The following is a 21754-nucleotide window of genomic DNA, read 5'->3' on the forward strand; positions in this document are numbered from 1 at the left end:
TCAGGTATTAAATACTTTATGGTTTGAAAAGGGAAGAAAAACCACATATCTTTTTGTGATTCACGAACTAGCTGAAGCAGTTAGAAGGGCAATGAGCTCCCCCATGTGGTTGGCAGGGAAATTACAAGAAAACATGTTCCATTAACTTGGCACCATCATCATCTGGAGGAAGTTCAATCACACCTTCCTGCGCAGTCAGGATTGAGGTGAGAAGCTTGCCCATTTTTATTTTCCTATGTTGGAAGCAGAGTTCAGCTATCATTTTCCACTCCTCCACGCTACACTGTGAATCATTTATAATCATTTGTTCCAACACATCTAAATTTGAAAAAAAGAAAGAAAGTGAAGCAGTCTTTTAATGCATTTCATTTCTGGTTTGAGATTCATCTAAAATGGAAACGTTCATAGATTTTCGTGAAAGTTAGCAGAAATAATTTATCTAAAATTCTCAACAGATAGACATAAGATACAAAGAAATTTTTAGAATAATCATATCAATCAAAGATTTCAGGTTTTCACGGCTGGTAACATCATTAGGGTTTGTAGAATCTTTCGGACTCCAGTGCTGTGTTCTACTGAGTGAGTCACTCACTCAATGCACAGCAGCCAAGAAGGTCAGAGCGCCTGCTCCAGCTGCAATGCCACTGAGGATGTTCTCCACAGCCGAGAACGAAACGTCTGGAAGAAAAACTTTCTCCAGTAGAACACGGCACTTGAGCCCGAAAGATTCTACAAGCCCTAATCATATTAATGTTCATTTTATTTTTCAAAAATGAATAAACCCATAAATCAAATCATGGTTGCATTTAATCCCAAACTAGGCATACTGATTTTTAGTGAGCACATCCCTTGTGAAAGGGAGCATTAACTGGTAATTTAGCATGCATAAAAGATATACATTTGATCACTTGTTCAACTAGCATACATTTAAACTCTCACTTTAAACCCCCAGTTCAAATCCTGTTTCACCCATGAAGTCGGTAAGTGGGCCTTCTGTATGCCACTCTCTTTTAGCACAACAGCACTGCTGTGATGCACACTGGACTGGTGTCACCTGCATATGCTCTGGCAGACAGGATTAGGTACCTTTGAGGCCCTAGTCCAGGATTCACAATAGAGCCCCTTTCAAAAAGGAGCTGTAATGTAATGCCCAGGAAATTCCTGGTATAAGGTAGAAAGGCAGATTTCTGATCACAAAAAGTCATGAAAAAGCATCTGGCTGACATGCAGGCAGTATCTGCAAAAGTGAACTCTTCTGAAGAGTGGACGGATGCTTCCTGCATAGAAAAACTTGAACCCATCTGTTGCTGATCTGCCACCACCCTTCAAGCTCCATCACAGGACACATCCAAAAAAGCTTTCCTTACTATCAGACATCTTCTGGGACTGTGTTGAGAAGGAGTGTTAAGGATGGCCTTACAACTTGCCCAGAAGAACTGCTGACCATTTGTGGGTGCAAAACATGATCTGGTGCATTTCACGTAGACATGGAAAGCTGTGTCACAATGAATCTTCAACAAGCCCAAGATATTTTACTTCCATTTTTTTCAACCACATGTGTGTTTGTTTATTTATTGAATTTATAACCCACCCTCTCCAGTACAACAGAGCTCAGAGTGGATAATAATGGTAATAACAACCAATTAAAATAAAATAGTAGCAGCAACTTAGAATTAAAAACAGCTCTCAACAATATTACTAACAGTCAACACAATGGCCCATAAAAAGGGAGCACAGCATAGTGCCCCTTATCCAGAGGGGAGTAATCTTACACAAATTAAATAAATAAGGAATAATGAGAGAAGGGAAGGGGTGGGGAGAAGAGGGGAGGTCAGTTTTGATGGCAGACATTGCTGCCCTTACCTGTAAGCCTGGCGGAACATCTCAGTCTTTGCAGGCCCTGCAGAACTGCATCAGGTCTTGCAGAGTTTGGATCTTACTCAGCAGAGTTTCACCAGGTTGAAGCCAGGGCTAAAAAAGCCTTGGTTCTGGTCAGTGTTCCTTCTAAGCTGAGTTAGCGTGAGCTAGCTCACAGATTTTTAGCCTCCAGCTCACACATTTTTAGCCTCCAGCTCAGGAAGGATGACCCCAGAGCACACTAATTTATGCAGTAGCTCACAACTTTAATGCCAGTAGCTCACAAAGTAGAATTTTTGCTCACAAGACTCTGCTGCTTAGAGGGAACGTTGGTTCTGGTTGAGGCCAGCTGGATACTTTTTGGGCCAGGGATCACTAGTAGGTTGTCATTCATTGAGCAAAATACTTTTGGGGGGGACACACCAGAAGAGGCAGTCCTACAGATATGCTGATCCCAAACCATTTAGGACCTTATAGTACCAAGACCTTGAACCTGATCCGGTGTTCAACCTGCAGCCAGTGTAGTTGGTGGAGTACTGGCTGGATGTGGACTCTAAATGGTAGCCCTGCACAGAGCGAGTTGCAGTGCTCTATTCTGAAAGTATTTGTTGCATGAATCACTGTAGCTAATTCAGGGCATGACAGGAAGGGGGCCAGTTGTCTAACCTGGTGCAGATGGAAATATGCCAGCCTGGCCACATTTGTGATCTGGGCCTCCAATGAAAGGGAAGCATCCAGAATCATACCCAGACTCTTGATAGTAGGTACTGATGACCAAGGTACACCATCAAGAGCTAGGAGCTGGCATCCCAACCTGGAATCTTCCTGGCCCAGCCACAGAACCTCCGTTTTGGATGGGTTTAATTTCAGCCAGCTCTGTTTCAACCATCACACCACAGCCTCCAAACCTTTAGCCAAAATGTCTGGGGTGGGATCTGGCCAGCCACTCATCAACAGATACAGATGGGTGTCATCGCCATACTGGTGACAGCCCAGCCTGAAATTCCAGCTGGGTGAAGCGACAGACACAGATGTTAAATAACATTGGGGAAAGGACTGCCCCTTGGAGGACACCACACACCAAAGGGTATCATGAGGAAACTTTCTCCCTTAGTTACCCTCTGTCCCCAACCTTGGACAAATGAGACAAGCCACTTCAAGGCTGTCCTGCAGATCCCCATATTGGCAAGGTGGTGGGTCAACAGATCATAATTGACTGGGTTGAATGCTGCTGTTAGATGTAGCAATAACAGCAGTGCTGACCCACCTCAATCCAGCTGTCTACAGGGATTGTCTGTGAGAGTGACCAGCGCTGTCTCTGTCCCATGGCTAGGGTGGAAGCCAGATTGAAATAGGCCCAGAGATGATGTGTTCTCCAGGAAATATTTGACTACTGTTCTTGATTTCCATTTTCTTATGTTCTTAACATGAACTTACTCAGCCTCTATGCCATACTGTTGACCCTTCAGAGGAATTGTCGGCCACAGTGTAAGACAGAATGCTGGACAAGATGGACCACTGGTCTGACCCAGCAGGGCTCTTCTGATGTTCTAATAGCTCTTCCTGCATTTTTGACCTAAAATTCATATGCATTTGAAATGAAAATGAGCTTCCCACAGGACTCACTGATAAGTTATCAGTCAAGACCATAAGAAGAACCCTGGTCCATGTAGTCCAGCACCCTGTTTCACACAGTAACCAACCCATTGCCCTGGAGGGACAGCAAACAGGAGGCAAATGCCCACTTCTGACATTGCCTGTAGAGCTTTACTGAATGTTGTCTCTGCATGCTGGGAAAACGTAGACAGGGCATTAAGGCTACAGAACAAAACATCTACTGAAGCCTGTTTTATGGCTACCACATCAAGAAACATATTTTTTTCAAAATTATTTGTGTAGCAGTTTGTTACCAGCTCTGCTGTGCCTTCAGTAGTAAACTGCAGGCCAGGAACTCTGCCATGTAGTTCATTAAAAGGAACATTCTACTGTGCCTCTGACGATAGTTCAGAGCTAGCCATAATGGCTTGGATCCTATGAACAGACTGTGCTTCCTCACAACCTTCCATTTGAGCAAGAACAATGGTTTTCAGTGGGCTCATATGCAACCAGAAGTTTTAGCACAACAGGAAGCACAATCCATGGCAAGGTCTGTCTCTTCTGGGCATGGAGCAGGGGTCACTGGGGATGTACGTGTGTGTGGAGGGGGGAGAGGTATTTATGAAGTTCCTGCATTGCACAGGGGGTTGGACTAGATGACCTTGGAGGTCCCTTCCAAATCCATGATTCTATTATTCCAGTGTGCCCAGAACTTGTTGAGAGGCTATGAAACCTACTCATGATCATTATCAATATTGTCATTGCTATAAGCTACAAAAATGCCACCAATGCACATGCTGCTCAACAGAAGTTAAGTTTTTTTAAAAAAAAACACTGATCCTCATCCTGGGGGAGCTGCCCATGTCACTGATCCTCATACTCAAAGTGTATCAGAGGGAAAGAAGCAAGGCATGAGCCCTGTTGAGCCAGACCAAAGGCCCCTCTGGTCCAGGCATTGTGTTTTTAACAAAGACTAGCTGGATGCTTCAGGGAAAGGCCAGAGCTCAGAGACATTTGCAGCTAAAAGAATCTCAGATATAGACCAGTCAGAGCAGACAATACTCAGCTAGATGGATCAATGGAAGAATATAGTTCTATATGAGTATGTTCAAGTTCAAAAACAGGGTGTGGACTCTTCACTATTGTTTCTTTTAAGCATCTGCTATTCAGGCACATCCCCTGTAAAAGCTTATGCTAGAATACATTTTCTTTGTCTCTCAGATGCTACAGTACTCCCTCTAGGTTGCCATGTGACTCTTTTAGCTTGTAACCACTGAGCAACTAATTCTCTGTAAATCCCCAAGACGGAAAGGTAACCAATAACTGCAAGGAATGAGAGAAGCAAGGGTGAAAAAGGGATCATTGTGAGCAAATGCTGTTATACTTCTACTGAAAAAGTATGCAAAGCCTAGCCATGCTCACCTCTGCCTTCCTTGGCAACTTCTTCCAATACCTTTATGCAATAGAGTTTTTGTTCCTTGTTGGAAAGAAAGAGCACTGTTGCCCCAAGCGACAAGGCAGGTGGTTTCCCATTCCAGCCTTGAATTAGGTGGCGGATGAGTTTTATGCTAGGGCAGTTCTTTATCAGGTAGATATAATCATCTGAAACCAAGCAACAGAAAGGCTGTCTGAAAACCAGAAAATGCCTATAGAGGCTTGCTAGTAGAACAAGATGACACACACTGTTTCTTGTACTCCATCTCTAGGTCTGTCTAGCTTTTAGTTGATACTACTGAGGCTATTAGTGGAAGAGTAAGAAGCTGCAAGGAACAGACCTCTTCTACACTGGTACCTCTCCTTGTGGAACTCCTTACTCAAGGAGGCCTGACAGGTTTTTTTTAGGGCTGGTTAAGAGCCTATTCCTATTCAGATCAATCTATGATTCATTTCACTGCAGTCTTGATTTTATCTAGGACAGAAAGCTGGGAGGGCTGGGGGTCCATGAAGGAATCAAGGGTATCTGGCAGTCCTTTGTAAAGACCCTTCTCATGCCACCCAGGTGATGTGAAAACAGGGCCCTCACCATTTTTAGGAATGGGAGCAGCAGTTCTCTGCCACAAGGGATGGAATCAGGCTTTTCCTCTTTTTAAGGGCAGCATTTCACAGGACTGCTACCTCCCTTCTAGTCACCTAGCTTCCAGATAACTTTAGACTACTAGCCAGAAAAAATGCTGACTGGTAGCTGCTGGACCAGTAGCTCATCCCTAGGATTTCTAATGGGTGGAGTGGTACCAAAAAAAGTTCAGTCCATATGCAATCACTGGATTGGATCTAGTGATCCATCAGAAGAAGGTGCTGATGGTCACCCATCTTCACAGCTTTCCCCTCCCCACAGAAGTTCCTTTTAGACCCCAGTAAGTTTGATTCCAGGGATCATGGGTACAGTGTGGAGTAACAGCTATACTGATCAGTAAACTAAAGTGGAGTGGGAAAAATTTCCCCTCCCCATGTATCTCCCCAACCCATGCTGGTTGCAGAGTGGGGGGAGAGAGATCTAAGATCTGACTTGATAGAAAATAAAAACATCATCTTCAATTGACTTTTAAAAGTGTAGTTTATAAAGATTACTGTACTGTTCTTAGGATGGAAGTATCTATGGGGTATGTGACTTGTTGCACATGCTCTGAAAAGGGGCATGTGGTATGTGCTGGCAAGAGTGCAGGAGAGAGCCCGTGAAAAAAAAAATTCCCCACAGGTAGATTCTGTGGGGTCTGTGGAAAAAAAAATTAAGATAAGTGGGAAGTCCTCTGGTTGCTAAAGTCTTGAGAACCTCTAATCTAGGGCATGGTCGCTATCTTAGTTTAAAATTACAATGTACTGTCAATTATATTGAGAGCTGAGTTGAGAAGCCTAACCAGGCAGAATGCAAAAAATTATAGGTAGATATGCCTTAAGAACAGGGATGGGGAACGTCAGGCCCGAAGGCTATTTACAGCCCTCTAGATCACTTGGTCTGGCCCCCAGGGATTGCTGGGCCGAGCCAAACCATGTGGTGGACTCCCTGGGGCCCGGCTGGCCAGCGAGGATCATGCAGCCCAGCCACACTGTGCAGCAGCCACCCCAGGGAGCAGCTGGCTGGCAGGGATCATGGGGCCCAGCCACACTGCAGCCTCCCTGGGGCCTGGCTAGCCAGCCAGGATCACTGCATGGCCTGGAATAGTCAAAGTTCAGGTAAGTTTCCCCCTCATTTCATTTCCTTTTCTTTCTGTGTCTTCCCCCCATTTCTTTGTTTCCTTTAATTCCCCCTTTCCCCCTTTATTTCCCTTTCTTCCCCCTTTCTTCATTTTCCTTAATTAACCTTTCTTCCCCATTTTTTTATTTATCCCCCTTTATTCCCATTTCTTCGTTTCCCTTCATCCCACTTTCTTACCTCCATTTCATTTTCTTTCTTCCTCCCATTTCTCTTTCCCTCCTTCCCTCCCTCTCTCTCTCTCTGTGGAGTCTGAGTGGTGGGCATTGTGAAGGACTGCTGCTGGGGTATGTGGGTGCCTTTAAAGGTCTGCTGGGAGCAGCTGCAGTTTCCACATGAAGGGAGGAAGGGAGGGGTGGGAGCCAGCTACCACCAGTTCAATTTGCACATGATTATCCCAGATGGTGTGGCCTAATATACTAATGAGAGTGTGACCTAATATGCTAATATTAGGGGATATGGTCTAATAGCGGGCCAGTGCATGTGTGTGTGCTGAATTAGGCTCTCCTCACATGATTTCAAATGCTCAAAATTATGTGCATTAATTTTGCTGGCCTGAATCGTTCTCCCTTGGCAGAGCACTGCTTTTTAAGTTGATAATTTTGTATAGCCTGCAAATTATAAATATCCAAATGGCCCATGGCAGAAAAAGGATTCCCCACCCCTGCTTTAGAATCTACCTGTGGGAAAGAATTGGAGCTGCTGGATGTAGTCCATGGCTCCAGAGAATTGGCCCTGTCTGCACAAGCACAGAGCAGCTTTCTTGTGAGCACCACACCGGCTGTAGGCAATCTGAGCCAAAGCAAGACACTTGGATGCATTGTGTGGATTCTCCTCTCCATAGGCACAGATGACATCACCTGTTTCCTCACTGAATGACAGTCTGCAGGAAACAAAGGCAATATGGCAAATTGCTGGACTTTTGGGTGCTAAGAAGGCTTTCAAACGAAATAACAACACTTAAAATTTCTATGTTTTAGAAAAGCCCTATTCAAACGGTGTTCCGGATAATGTTGAGGTTCTTTTGAAGCATACCAATGGTTCCTCAGTTTGTAGATCAGTTCTGGCGGACAAGTTTGCCTGCAAGACAGCTTATCTACAACTACTGATCCCTACGACCAACAGGCACTGCAGGGTGTGTTCTAGGATGCATTCTCATTTCATTTAAGGTAACAACAATATCTAAAATACATGGGCCAGCACCTTAGGCAAATTGAAGGCCCACCAGAAACATTCACATGAACGTAAGAGCACTGCTGGATCAAACTAAAGGTCCATCTAATCCTACATTTTTTCCCCCCAACAACAGCCAAACAGATGTACCTGGAAGATCTACAAACACGGTATGAAAGCCAAAAGCCCCCCACTGTTGCTGTTCTTCCAGGAGCCGCTGTTCAGAAGAACACTGCCTCCGAATATAGTCATCATGGTTAATGAGCATTGATGGACCTAACTTGCATACATTTTTCTAACTTCCTTCTAAGCTCCCAGAGTCCTCTGCAATGTGTGATGATTCTGTGGCAAATAGTTTGATGTGCAAAGGGTTCCCTGAAGGCAGAAAACTTGAGGGCCACTCCTTCTAGTGCCTCAAATAACTTCAGTAATCCCTTCAACGGTTCTGTAAAGTAGGGTTGATATTACTATCTGCATTTCACAGATAGAGTCCAAAGGCCAAAAGACAGTGGCTAGCCAGGGCAACCTATGAAGGTCACAGCCAAGGTGAAATCTGAATCTTCCCAGTTTACAGCTCAGAGTCTTTTCCCAGGTATATCCCTGGATGGGACTGACAGATGTGCTCTATCAGCTTGGTGTTCCAGGGGCATAGAGGCCCAATCTAGATTGGCACTAGGGGTCAAGCCTATCCCTGTGCAATTTGCCTGACCTGCAAAAGGCGCAAGGGAGCCACTGTTTGCCCTGTTACACATAGGGTCGCCAGCCAGCATGGAGAAAAATGCCATGTCCCTTTAATAGGGGCTTAATGGGATGTTATTTAGCACATTATACTGTTAACTTCCTTGCCCTGAAAAGCTCCAGCTGCCATTTTCACATGTTAAACCTCTATTAAAGAGACAGGGCATTTTTCCCCAAGCTTGCTGGCAGCCTGAGTTACACATTAATTTTCTTTGGTGGGGCAAATAGCAGCTCCTCGGGGTGTGCTGCAGTCCTGATCTGAAGCTGGGCCCACACCTGCCTAGAAAGCATGGAACTTCCAGACCTGCTCTGTCAACTGGAACCAAGAATATGCCCAGGATAGCATACACGTGAGCTCGTATACCAGACTCTCTGTTCAAGTTACACATACTCCTGCCCATCTCTGACACTCATGGTTGTGATCCAGATAGCTCCTTTAGATTGTACATACTGGGATTTCTTTTTTTACTGACAATCCCTTGTGCTGCATGAGAGTATGGTGAGTGGTGTGTAGGGTACGCTGGCGCCCCCGTTAGATGGGGGCCTATTTGTGCAGGTGTATGTGGTGGAGCCCACCACACAGCCTCACGGGTTGGGGCCTGTATTCTTCTCAGCCCTGCAGCCTCTCATTACTGAAATTCTCAGAAGGTCAAATTAGCAGTCTTAGCCTTGAGAATACCTCAGCCTATAGGCATAAGGCCTCTGTGCAGATGTGGCTGGTCTTGCTGGAGTTTCCCTCCTTTGGCCAGAATCAGGTGGTGGCATGCAGGATAAAAAGGCCCCTCCAGCACAAATTCAACCTGTGTGTTAGCACTCAACTGATGGCCAAAAGAAGGAAACTGCAGCAAAGGAACCTTATCACACTAATAGACCAAGGCTGATCAGGGTATTACCTAATCCAGTGATTCCCAATAGAGGTGCTCAGGGATGTCATGGTTCTTGCTGGGGTGTTTTCTTCTTCCCCAGAACAAAGAGTCAATCCTGACTTTCTTCCACCTCAAAAGAACACAGGAAGCATCACCTTTCTGTTTGCAAAGAGCATCCATTTGGAAACAAGATGCCATTATTGATTCATGTGATTGGCCCCAGTCCCTTTGGCAGCAATTCTGTGGTGGTCCCGTCCACTCACTGTTCTTAACACTATTAAGAACCCCTGCCCCAATTCTATACAAAGCCTGCAAGATGGCCATGTTTGCTGGTCAGAGCAACTACAAGTCCATTCATACATGAACTGGGGCAATGACCAACTGGAAGAGAGCCAGGTTGTGAATGCTTCTTGTGCAGTCCAAAGCTTCAAATATTATCTAAGCAATACTCATGATGCAATTAATTCTGCTGTGGCTTGGCTGCTTTGTGCAGGCAACAGACTGCCTTTGCTCTTCTCTCTATTGTTTGACATTTTGCACCGCTTTCATTTTAAAATAACTGGTCTGATAGAGCCTGGCTGCCTCAGTTTCTGAGGAATTGCACTTTACATTTTGAAAATTATTGCCCAATGAAATGCATTTGGCTTGTTTTATTTTGTGAAGGATCATCAGGAAAAATTCCAAGAGCCTTCTTACTTTTGCTGGGTGATCCAGTACATAACCAGATCTAGCCGCTTCTCCGCTAAGGCACATCTGATTGCTTCTGTTGTCAAATTTGCTGGAAGAGGATACTTGACAGTCGTGCTTGTGCTTACAAGAGCTTCGCAGTACATAAGCAGAGGGAGCATCTTCCCTTTAATACGACCAATAGCTAAAGAAACAAGTTGGGGAGGGGAGGGGAGAAAAGGCTTCAAGAAAACACACTTTTGCCTGGGGCTGTTTGTACCTTCCTTCCTTTCCAATTTGGATGCCACCAAAGGAACCCCAATTCTGATTTCAAAGTAAATTGTTGAAATACTAAGGGGCAAGTATTTGCTTACCTCACTTAAGGTTAAAAAAATTGGACATTAATGGAAAGGTATGCAGGTTCAAGAAATAAAAAATGCAAATGGAGTGGAAGGGTGGAAAGGGGCGTTTGGAATAATGAGAAACAGGGGTCGAAGACAGCATTTACTGACAGCCCAAACACAGAGATCAGATAGCTACAATAGGTCCAAATGCAGACAGATTAAAAACATGGAATAGATAAATGCTTCTGAAGAATTCACAAGCTTTGAGTGGTAGTCCTAAGAATAAACATTCCTCTGCATTCAGTCTAAGGTTCACCTGGCTCAAAGAGTCGCCTCAGCCAACCGAAGAAGCTAAAAAGAGAAGAGATCATGTCTGAGGCTCGCCATACCCTTAAACTTCTCCAAGGTCTCTTGATTCCGTAGAATACCTCTTGGGCAGTTTGCTGCAAATATTGCTGCAGACTCATAGTGGCCACGGGAAAATAATTCATTGAATCTAGACAAATTAAAGAACATACAATTCTAAGTGGCAATGGGGAGACACAAGAACTGAATTCCTGGCAATGGGAATGCATTAGTTAGATCTGGCCCTGCATGTTCCATGTTCCCTACTTGCAACTATTTTCATTAGGCTGAGCACAGGAGGAAGCAAATCACAGTTTCCTGAGGCCCTGCCATGTCTCAGTCAATGGGTGGGAACTATGTAGCAGAGAAATCAGAAGGTGAATTCTCCTCCACTGTGAAGGCTTTCCCTTTTGACCACTGGAATAAATGAATCAGGGAGACTTGATCAATGCCCTGTGTTGTTTAAGAGGACATCTGGGACAAGCTAAATACCTTTTCGGGTTAAAGCAGAGTTTTGCAGCTAAAATTATTAATATTGGGTATATTCCAGAATTACAATGTGGCTGATTATATAAATTGTGGTTATATTCATTTTCTTTTTAAATACAGTAAAAGTTTTGCTAGTTAGTGCCTGGTTAACTGGACAGCTTGCTTAAATGGGCAGACACTGACCAAGGGACTTGGGTGCAAGCTCAGTAAAAGCTTTGTTATTCAGCATATTTGATTAACCAGCAATCCCATGATACTGGTTAACAATGCCTTTACTGTATTACTGATTTATTGTTTTGTTTTTATCTTATCATCTGGCTTGGGTTCCCACCGTGTTGAGAAAAAGACAGGTCTTGACAAAATTTTAAATACATAAATGCAGTATCTAATACAGTGGTTCTAGTGAAATGTTGAAGTAATGCAAAGTGCTCGATGTGCCAGGAATTTTCACATGCCTAGTGAAGGAAAGGGAGAAGAGGAAGCACAGGCCAGAGGGCTCTCTGGGCAACTGATCATCTTACCTTTCAAGGTATTCAAGCAAGTCTGCTGCCTCTTTGTCTCGGGTGGGGTCACGTTCAAATATACATGAGCTGCTGGAGACAAGTGAACCTGAAAGATCAGATCCACCAATAAGAAAACAAAACCAACATTATTGTTACCAAAACTAGGAGCTGTGCAAGACTAGAAGTTTAGATTGGGCTTCCCCCAAAGAATTCTGGGAATGGTAAGAGTGCTGAGAAATGTTAGAAATGCCTAGCACACAGAGCAGAACTATAATTCCCACACTCCTCTGGGGAAAGGTAATAATTAGGTTCCTGAAAATTAGGGGGGTTTTTTTTAATCACAGGTCCCTATTTGTATGCCTGTACCTTCACAGGCTACATGGGTGAGCACCAGAGACAGGGCCTCTTCTGTAGTGGCACTCGAGCTCTGAAACTTCCTCCCTACTAAGATTTGCCTGATATTAAATGTACAAGCTCTTAACTGCCAAGCAAAGATGTTTTATTCTTTCAGGTCTCCTTCCCCTGTGGATTTTTATTACTGTGTGATCCTATGCAGAATTATCATGATAAATCACTTTGCAGAAATCTATATGGAGAGGTGGCATACAATTACACTTTGATTCCTTTATTAGATCATTTGGGTTTTATCCCTTTGTTCTTTTAGTAGGTTTTTAATGATTTCATTGAATGCAATCTTAAAATTGTTTACTGCATTTTCCTTCAGCTATTGGTGGATCTTTTTATCTCACTATTTCATTGTTTTTTCCATTTTTAGAATTCTTATTGCAAGAAGGAGGAGGAAAAGGAGATTGGACTTATACATTGCCCTTCACTCAAAGTCTCAGAGTGGCTTACAATCTCCTTTCTCTTCCCCTCCCCACAACAGGCACCCTGTGAGGCAGGTGGGGCTGAGAGAGCTCTTTTAAGAACTGCTCGAGAGAACTGTGACTGACACAAGGTCACATCAGCAACTGCATGTGGAGGCATGGTGAATTAAACCCAGTTCTTCCAGATTAGAGTCTGCACTCGTAACCACTATACCAAACTGGCTCTCACGTTTTAGATATTTATATGCAGAGGCTGGCCATAAATGTGTTAAATAAATATTTCAAAATATAACTTTTGTGCACCAAGCAACACAGCACCTGCACAGAGGGCTTATGGTCTCTACAAATACAGAGGGACTTGCAAAGAAGTCACAGAAGATGGATTGTGGAGTGAGTTGACAATGGAGAAACAGGAAATGTGAAGGTAGGGTGGCTTACAAAGGGTTTCTTTTAAAAATAAAGTGTTGAGGAATATTCTAAAGGAGAGGGATCAGGAATAGGAAGAGAAAAGATGCTCCAGGCTAAAGTCACTGAGATTCAATTTTAAAAACCAGATTAATGGCACTCAATTAAGTGGTATAGAACAGAAATGTTGAAGACGTAGGAAAGATGTAAAGGAAAAGGAGGAGATGTATTGTATATATAAAAGCCTAGCTGTATTAGGGACAGCTCACTTACCCTCCCTTTGGTTGAGCCACATGTCACTCAAAGAACAACCCCATCCTACAGCCCTGGAACAGACAAGGATTGGGCCACTGCGGAAGCTGCTAGGCAGTGGTTGTTGCTAGGCAATCAAGCAGGTGGGGGAAGGAGGCCCTATTTTGGCCTTTGAGGGAGAAGTCATTGGGCCCAGTCCTGACTACAGTTGTCAGCTCCAGGTTGGTGGGAAAGTCCTGGAGATTTTGTGGTGGAATCTACAGAAGCCAGAGTTTGGGGAGGGGAGAGGCCTCAGCTGAATATAATGCCATAGAGTCCACTCTCCAAAGCAGTTATTTTCTCCAGAGAGAGAGAGAGAGAAATATCTGTTGTCTGGAGTTCAGTTGTGATACCAGATCTTCAGGTTCCACCTGGAGATTGGCTACCCTAGGCCTGCCAGCACCCTCTGGGTGACTTGATGCCACTTGACTGGCATGACTTAACTAGGCCTGGCTGCTTGCTCCTGTTAAGCAGCAGCCCCAGTATGTCAGCCACAGTGACAAAGAAGTTAGTGCTTCAGAGCAGAGTCTGCCAGACCCAGGTTCTTGCTGTGCAAGCTAACTGGGTGATTTCAGACCAGTCATAGACTTTCAGCCTAACCTACCTCCCAGGGTTGTTGTGCAGATCAAAAGGGAGAGAAGGGGAGGATGTAAGCTGCTTTGGTCCCCACTGTGGAGAAAGACTGTACTTTTCCTAGATAAAGGCTGCAGGGGAAGGAGATGGAAAGCCAAAGTCAGAGGGCCAGATACAAGTAGGTTGATGGTGGCTGGGAAGGAGATAGAGTTGCCAACTCCAGGTTGGAGAATTCCTGGAGATTTGAGGGGTGGAGCCTGGAGAGTGTGGGGTTTGAGGAGGGGTGGGGCCTCAAAGAGGTACAATGCCATAGATGCCACCCTCCAAACCAGCCATTTTCTCCTGGGGAACCATTGTTGCCAGTCTCCAGGTAAGAGGTGAAGATCACTCAGAATTACAACTGCTCTCCAGATGGCAGAGATCTGCTCCCCTGGATAAAATGGCAGCTTTTCAGGGTAAACTCTGGGTCATTATACCCTGCTGAGGTCGCTTCCCTCCTGCTTTGCTCTGCACTGTGAAGAAAGACTGTATTTTTCCTAGGTAGAGGCTGCAGGGAGGGGGGAGGAGATGGAAAGCTGAAGTCAGATCAGTTCCCCTACTGAAAATGGCCACCTTGAGGTGCATACTCTATATAGTATACCATAACACAAGCATGCCAGGCCAAAAAAAACTCCAGATCACACCACAATTTCACGCTGATGCTAAATTCCATAAGACTGAAGATGACAGGAAAAGACAACAACAATGCACTGCAAACAAAAGGAATGCTAAGCTTCAGCATCTGTGTGACCATTGTCATGCCCCACCACAAATTATTTTTCTTCTCTCCATTCTTAGCCTATTCCAGAGCTTTGAGCCACCACAGACACGGGGACACACACACACACACATGGAGCGGGGTGGGGGGAACTGGCATCTGTTTCAGCTGCAGGGTGGGTGAGAAGACAGCAAGGGGGGGGGGAGTGAATGCCTTCATTTGGGTGAGTGGGAAGACAGCAAGGGGGGTACTCTCCCAGAACCTCTTTCTAGGGCCCATTGTATTTTCTTCCACAATGGGCATTATTCCTAGTTTATATGAATAAATCTTGATCAAATGCACATTCTTAAGTAGATGTTTGCCTATTTTAGTGGGAGGAGGATTTGCTGTGGAATGGTGACATTCTTAACGAACTTTTACCTCTTCCAAGTTTTCGCTCATGTTCTTTTATTTGATTAATTATTTGCTTCAAGGTTTCAATACTCTTGTCTGTATTCTCCCAGAAAGTCACTGCACTTGCAAATTGTGTTATTCGGTAATAGCTACAAATAAGAAGAATTGTGGGTGAATGTGGCTGGCTCATCAGACTGTTCACAAAACTTGTTGTGAAATTGTGCCATTGGCCTCCCTGGCATCCTTTATCCTTAGCATTTTGTTCCATTTCTTTTTGTTCCCTCCAAGCTTCAGGCTTCAAAACTTAAGGTCACCTTCTATGCTACAAACTTTCCCACTGAACCTCTGCCCTAATTCTTCAAAGGATTCACAATTTATTGCCTCAGGATCAATTCATATCCTATGTTCAGGTAGAAATGCAAATATTTTCCATATAGGGATATACTCATTGTGTGAGTCTGTGGCTCCACAAAAGGAGAACATTTTTCAAGACCACACCATGGATTCTACATTCTACAGGACAACTGGTGATTAATCAAACAAGTGCATTAGTAAATTCATATAACAGATTCAGTTGTGCACATACATGTGGGAACATCTACCATCTCTGTAAAGTACCATCTGAATTAACTTTTAAACATCCCCTAAATTTTGGGGGGTTTAGTAGTGCTACCTAAAAAGCAATTTCATTGCAATGTATTGTTTTAACTATCAGTCATTAGGGTTTGTAGAATCTTTCGGGCTCAAGTGCCGTGTTCTACTGGAGAAAGTTTTTCTTGAGCCCGAAAGATTCTACAAACTTGAGCCTGAAAGATTCTACACTTGAGCCGGAAAGATTCTACAAACCCTAATGATGTTACCAGCCATGAAAACCTGAAATCTTTGATATCAGTCATTAACAGCAACATCCTGAGCAGGACAGTCTGGGAACTAAATCCTTACACATGAAAGGTGTGTGCTCTGTTACATAAGCTTGGGGCCCTTCCCATCATATAAAAGTGACCGTGTTCTGAGCAAGATAACCGGGGGGGGGGGGCGTTCCATCTGTCCAGTGCCTTGGCCAAGGATCTTTCCCTAGTTGTGCTTCATGGGATTCTCTGATTTGAGGTACCAGAGATTGAACATAGAACTTCAGGCACCACTAAGGCATGGCTTCTCATGTAAGCAGAAAGCACTGCATCAGTATGACAAAGTTATTCAGTGGCATGGGTGAGTGGAAGAACACCCCCCAGAGCCCACCTTCAGAAAAGGCAAATGTATGTTGTAAATGGAATCATTATACCAAAACTTCAGCTTTTCATTTTCTTCCTCAGACTTATCTCTCCGGCTCAGGGCACGATTCAGCTTCTCTTCAATAACAGCCATGTTCTCCATGGGGACATATTTTGTGAAAACAGCTTCTTTCAGCTCCAGGATTCGCTTCTGCAGATGATCCAGGTGCTTAGTCAGAGCATCCACGTTGAAGGAATCTTTATGGCTGAGACCTGTTAAGGAAGGAAGAACAAAACTTTCCATGAATTTGTGACTGTTATTTATAGCTATTTATATAATTCAATGTATAGAATTCAAGCTGAGAACAAAGTGGAATTAAAATGAAATCAATTATGGCTTTCATTATCAAAATTTAAGGGGCCCTCCCACTTCTTAAAGGCAAAAGCCCAAGTATATCACAATGTTGAAAGTATATCACATACTCTGCACATGCTATCTAACAGCACAACACTCACACGTGTTAAAAGCAAAGCCTGAAATTGAGCAGAAGAGCTACATGTGCTTAACTCTCTTCTATTTAAAAGGATGGACTTAAAAACAATTTTTACCTTCTGCTGTCGCTTGCATTTCTGATGTCTTGATTTTACTATTCTAAGGTTAAAGAGTTACTGTTAGATTTTGTTTCATTGATTCTTATCTGATTTTAGTATGATATTTTAAGGTTTTAATTTTGCTGTAAGTGACCCTATTTTATTAAGAAATAGGCAAGGCAGGATTTGTTTTAAATAAAGAAATAAAATTACCGTAATTATGCTTGGATCATGCCCCGTTGGATTTTTTTTTTAAAAAGACAGAAAGAAAATAGCTTCAAAGAACACAAACAGCTATGATGCCTTTAAGGGGTGGGGATTCTCAGCTCTCTCACCAAGAAAGCTGAGAGGTGCCACTCCTGATTCCTCCTTCCATAATGCGCCAGACAGACAACTAGGGGGTTCATCCTGTGCTTCTTTCCAGGACAGTTCCCAAAATTCTTTAAGAGAAATGGTTATACTCAGCCAGTGACTTTTGCTGGCTTTGTTTATCATTGCTGGCACATGAACTTTGCCAAGAAGTCTCAAGCCCCCTCACCCAACACATCAGACAGATAACTTGTTTAAAAAAAAAAATCCTGTCCTCCTCTGCAGGAGCTTAGATACAGGTTTGAATTCACACTCTGCCACGGAAGCTTGCTTGGTGACCTTGGGCCAGTCATATACTTCCAGTCTAACCTTCCACTCACAAGGTTGTTGTGAGGACAAAATGGAAAAGGAGGGAATGTTGCAAGCCACTTTGGCTTCCCACTGGGAGGGGGAAAACAAAAGGCACTGCAGACAGCAGGTGAGAATGTAGAAGTAAGAAAGCAGGGAAGGAGAACTGAGAGGTGACATCAGTAGGCTGTCTTGAGAATAGGCAAGGTTTGGCTTGCCACTCCCCACCTCTAGTGCTTCCTCAAAATGGCTTCGTAAAGAGATTGTAGTTTAAAGCCACAGTTTTACTTGTGTGGTCAATGTACCAATGAGAGCCAATGTGGTGTAGTAGTTAAGAGTGGTGGACTCTAAGCTGGAGAACCAGGTTTGATTCCCCACTCCTCTTCCACATGAAGCCAGCTGAGTAACCTTGGGTCAATCTGAGTTCCCTCAGAACTCTCTCAGCCCCACCTACCTTACAAGGTGCCTGTTGTGGAGAAAGGAAGGGAATGTAATTGTAATCTGCTTTGAGACTCCTAAAAGCAGAGAAAAGGAAAAGCAAGGTATAAAAACCAGCTGTTCTTCTACCACACCACAGCCAATGTCTCCAAAGTACAGGCTAGCCATGTGAAGATCATCCTAAATGAATCCTCGATGTTCAGAGACAGTATGCTGCAGAATACAAATTGCTGTGAGATAAAAGCAAGAGACAGCTGTTGTCTTCTGCTTGCTTATGAGCTTCCCTGAAGGTATCTAGATGGACAGTGTAAGAAACGGGATGGGCTGGATGGCCTTTATTTAAACTCAGACAAAATTGATTTTTCCAGTATAGATGACCTACCTGGTATGGCCTTAGAAGGATCCAATTTTTTGCCTGGGAGTGGACTTTCAGCTGCAGATGTTGTCCTGAAATTTCTTATTTTCTGTATCAAGTTCTCAGTTCTTGCAGAATTTCTCTCAATTTTCTTTATGCTTAAAAAAAAACTATTTGAAGTTAAAATTGCTTCAGTATAATCCTGCCTCTCATCCAGGCAGGTGCCTAAGCAGACTGGCTTTTGAAATTAAGGGCCTGTAAGGGGCTTTGAACTCTTGCAGTTGTTCTTATTTTAACCTTGTGCTTCTTGTGGGGATTATTTAGCTTTTGGTGCCTTGCACTGGGGATTTGGAATTAAAACGCTGGGTCAGAAGGAGAATTTTAATCAATGCATCCTTCATTCAAGGTGATCAGATTGGAAGAGCTGTTTCTTGCTTGCTTGATTCAATGCAGTAAAGGCGCAAGAGAAAGTGAGTGCTGTTTTAAACTCTGAGTGCAAAGATGTTAAAAGTTGTTACCTCTCTATGTATTGGAGGCTTTGTATAATGTAACCTTAGAGTTTCAAATGGGGGGAAGGAAAAGCCCCAACAACAAAATATCCCATGTCTGTTTTTCTTTCCCAGTTAACCCATTTAGGGAACTTGCATTTCACAGTTCTCTTGAACAGTCAGTCATATACTACAACTGCATCTTTCCTGTGCTTTTCAAACACTAATGCTCCCCTGAAACGAAGAAGCCCACGCTTACGTGTGTATTTTTTTGGCTTTTATTGTTTTATGTTCCTGGCACTTTTTAATGAATTGGTGTTTTTATTGTTGATGATTTTAGCATTCATGTAATTTCTCAAACTGAAGAAAGAAATCGGAGAGCCAGTGTGGTGTACTGGTAAAGAATGGGAGGGATGGTGGCTCAGTGGTAGAGCATCCGCTTGGTAAGCAGAAGGTCCCAGGTTCAATCCCCAGCATCTCCAACTCAAAAGGGTCCAGGCAAATAAGCATGAAAAACCTCAGCTTGAGACCCTGGAGAGCCGCTGCCAGTCTGAGAAGACAATACTGACTTTGATGGACCGAGGGTCTGATTCAGTATAAGGCAGCTTCATATGTTCAATGTTTGATCAGTATTTGGGAGCCCCAGGTTTGAATCCCCACTTGTGTCATGGAAGCTCACTGGGTGACCTTGGAACAGTCATTCTCACAATGGACCTGCCTCATAGTTGTTGTGAGGATAAATGGAGGAAACTAGAACGATGCAGGCTGCTTCAGGTCCCCATTGGGTATAAAGGCGGAGTACAAATTAATTAATTAATTACCTTTCATGTTTTGTAAGCAGCTACAAACATTGCTTAAGGCAGAAAAGTCGCATTTAGTTGTTTAAAGAAATTATCTCTTCAGTCATTAATATCTTTCTTACAAAATAGGATGGGTCAAGGCTGCTTACAAGAGCCAAGCAATCGAGCAAGAGAAATAAAGCCAAAATTAAATTTAAAAATAAACAATGCCCAAAACAATCTTAAGGGAAATTGAAATTCTTTTCCTAATCTTTTTTATGCTGGTCATAAACATACTGAGACATTTATATAATCCCATTCACATTTCATTTTGAACACATGAAGTTGCCTGAGACAACAATAGGCAGATTCTACTCTGGTCCATTCAGTGGGCCTTCCATTTAAGAAACATCCTTAGGATTGCACCGTTAGTTAATCCATGGATCCATCTAGTGTACTACTGTCTGCTCTGACTGGCAATGGTTCTCCAAACAAGAGGATCTTTTCCAGCCCTGTTCCTCAAAAGCTTTTTCCTGAGGAAGGACCGGGGGGGGGGGTGTATCTGGAGACTTGTGTATGCACAGAAGGCACTCCCCCTACTGTGCTTTTTAAATGTTTGGTGATTATTTTAAAATATTTCTGTTCTGCCCTTCTTCATGAAACATGGATGACTTTCAGCAGTTAATACAGTACTTATAAGAAGACCCCTTTGTTCTTGTATTAATGGATCAATCACACCATTTGATTGTAATTACAATATTGCATAAAAATATGATGCAAGTCTCTCCATAGTTAAAAGTAAGAGAAGGGGTCCCTTACTTCTCTTCCAGTTGAGTAATTCTCTTCCTATAATACATGAAGGTTGTAGGTTCACATGCTAACACTTTTAATTTTCCATGAAGGTAGAATGCAGTTCTCTGGCCCTTCTTTATTGCTTCTATAAAGGCATCATATTCCTGCTTGATTGTAGTCAGGATGTTCTTGTACGTCTTGACATGCTCAATTATCTGGGTCAATAACAAGAAGACTGGATATCTGCCACCACTGATTTATAACAACTTCACATACAAAATAAGCAAACATTCCATTCCAAAATCTCTGAGCAGATGCTAACCTCTTGAAGAGGCAGTCCAAAAACTCACCTCTCCAAGGGCCCAGTGGCACAATCCCCTGCATATTTGCTCAGAATTAAAACCTGTTGTGTTAAATGAGGGGTCGTTTTGTAGGAAAATAGGTAGTGGAGCTCATCCAGAGATTGTTATGCAGCTACACCTACTATTCAATAGAGAAGGTGGGAAGGAGGAGGTGGAACTGTCAGAAAGGTTCAAGAGCTGTGCTCCTGTTAGTTCCCGCTGAATCTGAGGCCTGGTTAAATGCATGCTGTCCAATCCTATGCATGTTTACTCATGAACCTTCATTATTCAATGGGACTGACTTTCAAATAATTATGCCTCAGACTGCTGCCTTCCACAAGTTCTCTGACTGCACTGAGATGTCATTCAAGTTTATACATTTGTTTTCTTTTTTAAGCAACTATTATCCTTATTTTAAATTTTATGGAGGACAAAAGATTGGATCCAGATTAAATTTTCCAATGGCAGAATGGAACTTTCTTGCCTCCCCCCTCTCACTGACCTCTAAGAAATGCTGCTTCCTTAGGAATGACATGAGGGTGGTCTAAAGCAGGAAGGTGAGAATTGTCAATTTACTCTGGATCCAACCCAAATAAAATGAACTCAGTCAAATCAACACACTTCAAACAGAATACCTACATTACTTTACCACTGATGGTTCTAATCACAAGCATTATATAGAAGGTATTCCAAGTTGCTAGTACTATTCAAAAGATCTGTGACTACCTATCTACTAATTACATACATAATTGTACATGGAGACAAGCTTGTGTGGTTTACCTATTGCTGATGTAACTGCCAATACAGCACAGAAGTAACATAGGCTTCCAAATGGTAGTTTTCCCTGACCCAGGCCCCAGGCAGTGGCTGCCACCACCTCCAGAGGGCTTTATCACCATACTTAAAAAAAAAAAAAATCAGCAACTGAATATCATTATTACAATCTGTGCATCAGGTTCTCTAAACCAAGAGCTGTCATTTTAAAAAGTAAGTCTAGCCCTTTTTGTTGCAGAGATATTAAGGGGGAAAGTATATATCTGCAATGAAAGGAGATAGACATGTCCTCTTTTTTAAAATGAAGCCTGGGAA

At 43.2% G+C, this 21754-nt stretch overlaps 1 protein-coding gene across 3 annotated transcripts in view; it reads right to left on the reverse strand.

Annotated features, from left to right (window-relative positions):
• Positions 1-21754, reverse strand: part of CLHC1 (clathrin heavy chain linker domain containing 1) — a 23394-nt gene continuing 1640 nt past the window's right edge. For 2 of the 3 annotated variants that reach the window (XM_060249394.1, XM_060249385.1), the window contains exons 3-12: positions 20352-20539; positions 18293-18423; positions 16296-16497; positions 15041-15162; positions 11786-11873; positions 10820-10926; positions 10117-10291; positions 7324-7526; positions 4876-5055; positions 1-318 (exon numbers count right to left, since the gene is read on the reverse strand). In XM_060249394.1, the coding sequence (XP_060105377.1) occupies positions 122-318; positions 4876-5055; positions 7324-7526; positions 10117-10291; positions 10820-10926; positions 11786-11873; positions 15041-15162; positions 16296-16497; positions 18293-18423; positions 20352-20539 (1593 nt within the window). In that variant the 3' untranslated portion in view covers positions 1-121. The remainder of the gene's footprint in view (positions 319-4875; positions 5056-7323; positions 7527-10116; positions 10292-10819; positions 10927-11785; positions 11874-15040; positions 15163-16295; positions 16498-18292; positions 18424-20351; positions 20540-21754) is intronic. The other variant, XM_060249403.1, reaches the window with a different exon arrangement.

The sequence above is a fragment of the Heteronotia binoei genome, chromosome 1, assembly GCF_032191835.1.
Source record: "Heteronotia binoei isolate CCM8104 ecotype False Entrance Well chromosome 1, APGP_CSIRO_Hbin_v1, whole genome shotgun sequence".
Classification (NCBI taxonomy): Eukaryota; Metazoa; Chordata; class Lepidosauria; order Squamata; family Gekkonidae; genus Heteronotia; species Heteronotia binoei.